Here is a 7,915-nt window from a genome sequence, read left to right as displayed (position 1 = left end):
CTTGTCCTCCCAAGCCATTAGCCTCCCCACCCCCGCCCCCTGCAGGGTGGGCCTCTCCCTCCTGCCACTGGGCCTGCCCCTGGCCCCCTTGCCTCTGCTGGGTGGGCACCCGCGGGGCTGCTGCCGCCCTTCCCAGTAGGGTCTGGCAGTGGGTTGGGCCTGGCCTCTCTCCACGACCACACGGTGCTGACCCAGGCCGCCAGTGTCCAGAGAGGCAGCCGGTCTGGGGCTTCGGGTGCAGGGGCCCTCTCTCTTCCATTCCCCAGGCCCAGCGGGGGAGTGTGTGGAAAGGGAAGGTGGGGGGGGGGCCTGTGGGGCCTCGAGTGGCCGTGACTGAGGAGGGGGCTCAGAGCGGCCCTCAGGATGCTGTCGTGAAGGCCCAGAGCCCTGTGGGGCACCTCACCCAGCGCAGGAGCACGGGCACCCGAGTGAGAGCTCGGGTGACCTGTGGGAGTGAGCACGCGGGTGGCACTCCCTGCCCAGCGCTGTGACAGGGACACAGATGATCAGGCCTTCCAGCGGGGACTGGTGTCTGCCTCGCTCCGCCCCACCCGCAGGCGCTCTCTGCACGGCCGCTCTTCAGAGAAGCTGCGGCTTGTCGCTCCAGCCCCCTCGCTGGTCTGATCCTGCCACTGCGTCCGGGAGCCTCGGCAGAGCACTGTGCTTGGAGGAGCTGGGCCATGCAGCCTCGCTCCCCCCACCCCACTGCTAGGGACCCGTTAGCAGTGTCGGATAGTCCCCTGCCCCGTCCCCGTTGAGCTGCCGGTCCTGCCGGTCCCGAGCATCACTTGCACGGAGCGAATGTCCCTTCTCTGTGGTTCCCGGGGCCCACACAGCCGGAGCCTGGCTGGGGGGAGGGTGGCCCCCAGGCCTCCTGACAGGGTCTTGGCGTCGGTCAGGGCGCAGGTACTGCCAGAGAACCCCCTCCCTTGCGGGACCTGGACCCCGGGGTATGTGAAGGGCAGTGGAGGTAGGGACGTACCTTCATGAGAGGCCTGGGGTGGGCTGACACTTGACCTTGACACTTGGAGGTCCCTGGGAGGGCCCCCAGCTCGTGCTCACACTGGCTCGGCAGGCTTCTGGAATCTTCTCCCAGCTGCCCAGTGCCCAGCGTTTTCCTGGCAGCCCCCATCCATGAAGCCTGACCCTGCACTGGTGCGGGATGCGGGGGCGCAGGTCCCCCAGCAGCCCCAGGAGTCAGACCCTCTCAAGACCCCCGCAGCCGGCCGCCCCTAGCCGCTGCTGCCGCCCGTCTCACCTGGCCACTGGCGGGAGCGACTGTTCTGGTTTGGGGCCACACCCGGCAGTGCTCGGGGTTGGCTCCTGGGCCTGCGCTTGGGGGGTCACCCCCAGCCGGTCTCAGGGAACCAGGCCGGGGATCCATCCTGGCTTGCCAGTGCACCAGGCCCGTGCCCTTCCCGCTGGTCCGTCTCTGCACCACCAAGCACGACCGGGCCTGGCGCAAACCGCGTCTCTTCCGTCCTTCCTCGTTGGTCCAGGCGCACGGCCAAGTTGCGGGAGCCCTTGAGGTGGATGCTCAGCCCGACCCAGATTCTCAGACCCCTGATCTGCGGCCAACCCCCCACCCCAGGGTCACCTTTATGTGTGTCTGTCTGACTCACAGAAGGCACGACGCCTGGCTGAAGGTCATAAATGTGCCCTCACCTTCAAATCCAGGGTCGCTGCCAACTCCACCGTGAACACGGGGAGAAGGAAGGGCCCCCGGGCAGAGAAGGGCCCCCCCAGCAGACCCTGCCTGGCACCCACGGGTGTCCTGGGCACTGGCTTGTTAGCCTTGAAGGTCCAGGAGCCTGTGGGGTGCTGGGAGACGTCCCCTCCCTTTCTGACTCCTTTTGCCCCCGCTAACGCGGCGCGGGGGGGGGGGTCTCCCTGCCTTGCAAGTGCTCCTGGCCCCCAAAAGAGGGAGCTGGGCGGTGGCAGTGGGTGTGGCCTCTCTCTCCCGGAGGCCACCAGGGGGCAGACTAGGATAACGGGCCCTGCCCCCTCTCCCACCTACAGGGCCCTTGGGCGGTGGGCATGAGGCCCTTGTCCCCTGCCTGGACCTGTGCGGGGGACTCAGGTGTTGGTGTGACAGCTGTTCCTGCCCTTTCTCTTCAGGTCCACTGACACCATCCCAAACCCCACTCAGACCCTCGGGGGTCTCTGCAGTCCTGGAGTAGTGCCCCCCAGGACGAGCTGGAAGCAGTCAGAACTGACCACTGGAGTATGCTTGCTTCGGTTTAGTCTGGGGGCCACACCTGCTGGTGTTCAGGGATCACTCCGGGCGGGGCTGGGGACCCTGTGGGGTGCCGGGGGGAGAACCTGGGATGGCTGCGTGCAAGGCAAGTGCCCTCCAGCTCTCTGGCCCCCCCCTGCTGGCCTATGCAAACCCCCAGCCCCCAGCCTCCAGCCCCCTAGCCCCTCCCCCCATGGTAGCCCCCCCCCCCCAACAGCCGGACTCTTGCTCATCTGTGTCTCATTGTTCTGTGACTGCCAGCGGCTCCGCAGGACCGTTTCTACCCATTGCCGCCCGTTTCTGCCCTGCTCCCCGGGCCCTCTCCTCCTTATGGCCTTTGTTATCAGGTTGATTTGGGGCTGCAAGGCAGCTGACTTGGGACACCTGTGAGTCCCCCCGCGGGGAAATGGACCTTTATGGCTGGGCACAGTGTGGGGGGCTGTGCCCCGCACCCCCCAGATACCTCAGGGCCAGGCCCACCCTGCTGCTGGCGCCCCCTGCTGGTGCCTGCCGGGACTCCGCGTGCTCCTGTCCCAGCTCTGGGCTCTGTGCCCCCAGTAAGTGAACCTCCCACCCACTAGGCTTGTCCTGGGCCTGGGCCCAGTGCAGCCTTCAGAGACGGTTGTAATGGGGGCTTGGAGGAGGGTCTTAGCGTCTGTCTGTCTCTGTCTCCAAGTCCGGGGCTCCAGAACCTAAGTTTAGAGTCACTGCCCGTGTGGTGTCCCCAGCTCCACCGGCTGAGTGTGCCTCCCCAGAGAGAGAAGACAGCCTGCCTTGGAGGAATCCCACAGACAAGCTGAATCTCGGGCTCGCTGGAGAGGAACGTGGGGTGCTGGGGGTCCTCAGTGGGCCTCGGCGCCTGCCTGGCCACAAGGAGGCCCTGCCGAGTCTGGTCGTGGGAACCTAGAGGCCCAGCAGCCCAGGGACAGGATTGGGCAGCGAGTGAGGCCTCCTGCAGTGCTCCAGTGTGAGCGGAGAAGGGTTGACCAGCTCCGGTCTCCATCTGATCCCAGTGGGCCTAGAGGCCACCTTCCCCGTGGGCCCCCCACATCCCACACTCCATGTGCTGGGCTGTCCCTACCCTGCTCCCTGCCCATCCACATTCAGTGAATGAATTGCATCCCCTGAGCGGGCTGCGGCCACGTGTCTGTGTGTGCGTATGTGTGTGTGTGAATGTGTCTGTGTCTGCATGTGTGTACGCATGTGTGTGTCTGCACATGTGTCTGCACGATGTGTGTGCGTGTCTAAGCATGTGTGCACGTGCGTGCGCTCCCACACCGGTGTCTGTGTGTGTGACTGCATGTGTACGTGCGCGTGTTTGTGTCTGCACGTGTGTGCACGTGTGTGCACGCGTGTGCGTGCACGTTTGCGCGCGAGTGTGCGTGTGTGTGCAGGTGTGCGCTCCCGTGTGCGTGTGTGTGCGTGCGCGTGTGTCTGCACGTGTGTGCGTGTGTGCACGCTTGCGCGCGTGTGCGTGTGCACGTGTGTGTGTGCGCGCGCGCGCGGGCCCCACGGCGGGCACCGGCGTTGGCGAGCTCCGGGGCGCGGGCCGGGCGGGTGCGGGGCGGGAGGAGGCGCCGGCGCTGAGTGGCGGCTCCGGGTCCAGCCCCGGCGGGTGCGGGCGGGAGGCGGGAGCGCGGCGGGCGGCGGGAGAGCGCAGCCGCGGAGCATGTGTCGCGGCGCCCAGTAACCAGGGACGACCGCGGCCGCACCGCCCGCCCCGCGCCCCGGCCCGGCCCGGCCCGGGCAGACAAAGGCGCGGCCCGGCCGGCCCCGCCGCGCGCCCCGCCCCGGCCGCGCCCGCCCCGCCGCTCCCGCTGGGCGCCCCGACGGGGTCCGGCCCGGGCGGCGGGGCCGCGGCGCCCACCATGGGCAAATCCAACAGCAAGTTGAAGCCCGAAGTTGTGGAGGAGCTGACCAGGAAGACGTACTGTGAGTGCCGCCGCCGGCCTTTGTTCCGGGCCCCTCCCCCACCGCCGCCGGGGCCCCCCGCGCGCGCGGGGCCGGTGTCCCCGGGAGCCCGCGCCCCCCGCCCGACTCTCCGCGCCCGCCCGCCGCCCGCGGGACCGGGACCCGGGCGCGGGGCGCGGGGCGCGGGGCGCGGGGCGGGGGCCGGGCCGGGCCGGGGGCCGAGGGCCCGGCCGGGGGGCGCTGCCTGCGCAGAGCCGAGCCGTTGCGGGCGCGCGGCGCGGCGGTGATTCACGCATCACGCTGTCGCTGCGAGCTTGGCCTGTCGCCCCCTCCTTGGCCCGGATCGTGTGTGTGTGTCGGGGGGGGGGGTGCGGAGGCTTGTCAGGGCGCCCGTGGCCGCGGTGACCGCTGTGAAGGTCCCAGGCTGCAGCATTTCGCCGTGGAGGCTCCCCCGGACCCCTGCCCGCCTTTCTCTCGCCCCGCCGAGAGCCGGGAGCCACGGGTTCCCCCAGCGCGGGCACTGCGGGCCACCGGTTCCGACTCCCCTGGATCCCGCTCTGGGGTCGCCCCCCCGTTGGCCGATGTCCAGCTTCCGGCCCCCTCTTGCCTTCATGCCCACGGAGCACTCCCTGCACCCTGCGCCCCCCACCCCGGAGCTGGCACGGCAGGGGTTAACGGCACTGGGTTCTGACCACACCGGTTTGGGGGGGGGGCTGTCCCATCTGCGGGGCGGGGGGGAGGTCACTGGCAGAGCCCATCCCTGGAAGCCCCCAGGGTCCAGCCCCCTGCACCCCTGCTGGGGACAGCAGATTGCCACCCAGAGCTGGTGTGGTGGGCGCGGGTGAGCCGCTGCCTGCGGTGTATTGCTGTGGACCCCACCCCACCCACCCACGGTCCGTGGGTCCTCTGGGCACCCGACATCTCTGCTCCAGCCCTGGCACCCCTCCGGCCCTCCCCCCTGTTCTGGGAACATGGAGAGGGGGGGCTTTCCCCAGCAGGGGCTGGTGGGCGAGACCCAGTCTCAGTGGCCGCTCCTACGGCCCCGCCTGGATCCTGACCCGCTTCCCAGGCGCCTCCAGAGCCGCTGTGGCGTCATGAGACTCACAGGTCTCTAGGCCGCCACCGCCGGGTCCCCTCTGTGGAGCAGGCAGGCCCCCACCAGCTGCTATGGCCGGCAACGCCAGTGGAGTTTCTGAACCGTTAGCATCGAGTACCACGTTTCTCCCCATTGCGGGAGCTGGAGACTGAGGCGCTGCACACCCACCGGCAAGGGTCTCCCAAGACCCTCAGGCTCCAGAGCCTCACCCCGGAAGCCCCTCAGAACGGGTGCTGCTGAGGGCTGGAGAGAAAGACCAGCAGGAGGGCGCTTGGGTTCGATCCCGGGCACCCCCAGAGCACAGCCAGGAGTCATTCTTGAGTGCAGAGCCAGGAGTTACCCCTGAGCACCACCCAGTGTCCCCCCACAAAAAAAAAAAACCCAAATAAAAATCCTGAAAGCAAAGAATTGCAGCTCGTTAATTCCCGCTGAGGTGTCAAGGGGTGTTTCCCCCTCTGGGGATGTTAGAGGGAATTGGGGACCCCCAGGTGTGCTGAGCTTGGGCCTATTGCCTGCCCGGGCTCTCTGCAAAGGCTCCGTAGATGGGGGTGCTTTCCGCTGAGTTAGTGGGGGCTGGTGGTGGTGGGGAGTCTGTGGGGATAGTGGGGTTCATTTGCCTCTGTCTCCCCGGCTCTTGCCAGCTGCATCTGCTCCGCGTGCGGGGTGGGTGCCTGTTTATCAAGTCTGGGCTCACTGGGGTGGGGGCGCGCCACACTTAGTGATGGTGCTCGGGGCTTTCTCCTAGCGAAGCTCGGGGGCCTTACGGGCTGATGAGGATGGAATCGCGTGGGCCGCGTGCAAGGCAAGCGTCCTCCCCACTGTACTGTCTGTCGGGCCCCCACTAGCCGGCTTCCTGTGATGGCCCCTCTTGGTTCGGGTTCGTGGTAGGGGCGGGGGTGCCAAGGGAGGTCTCCCCACCGGCGAGTCACTCGTGGGTCCCGGCTTGCCCCCGTGGTTCCGGCTTGGAATCTGCCTTCCCGTGGCCAGGGTCTCGTGCCTGAGTAGCTCCAGGTTCTGGGGTCCTGGCCTCGGCCAGGGGGAGCCCAGAGGCCGGCCCCGAGTCTGGGTGAGTGGATGCGCCACACCTCAGACCTGCATCCATCCGGCCGCAACCCCCTGTGTTGGGCCTCGTGTGACAGCCACCGTTTGCCCAAGAAGCGCTGACATTGCTGGCCCCAAGGATCCCCTTCGGGGCTCTGATCATATCAGGGTGCGGCGGGAGCCTCTGCGGAGGTGGGGGATGCGGAGTCCCCCATGCAGGCTTAGGGTTCGCGTCTCTGAGACTGGACCCACTTTGTTGCGGTGTGAGGGCCTCTTTTTAGCCCTCTGTGCCTGGGCACAGACTTCTGAGCCTCGATTTTACCGTCTGCAAAATGGGGATGTCTGCCCAGTGCCTGACTGTGAGGAGAGGGGAGGGAGGGCCCCCCTCAGGATATTACACAGTCATTGCTAGCACAACAGAGTCCCAGAGCACTTCCAGGAGCGGCCTGTGAGCACTGAGCCGGGAGTAGCCCCCAGCATCACCCAACTCCGTTGCAGGTTCTGGCTTCACCCGCAGGAGCTGCCCCTCTCCTGCCCATCCTGCACAAGCCCGCCTCATCCCCTCTGCAGGTCCACTCTGCTGGGCGGAGGGAGAGCAGGAACAAAGAGGGGACCCCTACCCACTTAGGCTGAAGACACAGTTTGTAGTGCCAAGGCACCAGCCCCCCGGGAGGCGGGCACCTCGAGCCTCACCTGTGGTGCTCACTTCCCTGGTCCCTCTGTCCAGATACAGGGGCTCACCTCCTCCTGGGTGCCCTCCGTTACTGCAGACCTGTCTTGACCTTGATGCCAACCTTGGGTCTCTGGCTAGTCCTGATGCCCCAAGCTTAGCAGTGTGTGTGTGGGGGGGCTCCTACTCGGGGGGTCAGGCAGCCAGAGTTGAGAAGGGGACCTCCCACCTGGATCTGGGGGCCACTGGGAATTTGGAGAGGGCACAACAGGCCCTTTCCTATGGGGCATTCTCTCATCAGCACCCCCAAGCTCTGCAGGGCAGTGCCACGGGGCGAGCAGTAGCTGGCACCCTTTGTGCTTTGAGGAAGGTGGGGTGTAGGGGGCCTGATTAGGCAAAGGGTAACCTTGCTTTTGGGGTGTAGCTGGAATTCCTCAGTATCTCATGAACACACACCCTGTGTGCTGCGTCCTGTGGACACGCACCCTGTGAGCACACATTGTGGGTACATGCACCCTGTGTACATGCATCCTGTGTACACACGTTCTGTGTACACACATCCTGTGTATATGTGTCCCGGGCACATGCATCCTGGGTACATGCATCCTGTGTATATGCATCCTGGGCACATGCATCCTGGGTTCACACACCCTGTGGACATTCATCTTGATTACACGCACCCTGTGGACACGCATCCTGCGGACACACATCCTGGGTACATGCATTCTGTGTACATGTACCCTGGGCACATGCATCCTGGGTACTCACATCCTATGGGCAATCATCTTGATTTTGTGCACCCTATGTACATGCATCCTGTGGACATGCCTCCTGGGTACGCACACCCTGTGGACATGCATCTTGTTTACGTGTATCCTGCGGACACGCATCCTATGTAATACATCTGATATACATGCATCCTGAGTACATATGTCTTGCATATGCGTCTGATGTAACGTGT

At 66.3% G+C, this 7,915-nt stretch overlaps 1 protein-coding gene across 1 annotated transcript in view; it reads left to right on the top strand.

Annotated features, from left to right (window-relative positions):
• The first annotated feature begins 4,041 nt into the window (after nt 1–4,041).
• NCS1 (neuronal calcium sensor 1) overlaps nt 4,042–7,915 on the top strand; it is a 29,751-nt gene continuing 25,877 nt past the window's right edge. Inside the window, exon 1 of the mRNA XM_056108922.1 lies at nt 4,042–4,168. Within this exon, the coding sequence (XP_055964897.1) occupies nt 4,105–4,168 (64 nt within the window). The 5' untranslated portion in view covers nt 4,042–4,104. The remainder of the gene's footprint in view (nt 4,169–7,915) is intronic.

This window comes from Sorex fumeus, unplaced genomic scaffold (assembly GCF_029834395.1).
Source record: "Sorex fumeus unplaced genomic scaffold, SorFum_2.1 ptg000233l, whole genome shotgun sequence".
Lineage (NCBI taxonomy): Eukaryota > Metazoa > Chordata > Mammalia > Eulipotyphla > Soricidae > Sorex > Sorex fumeus.
This window is presented reverse-complemented; position numbering and strand designations above follow the sequence as displayed.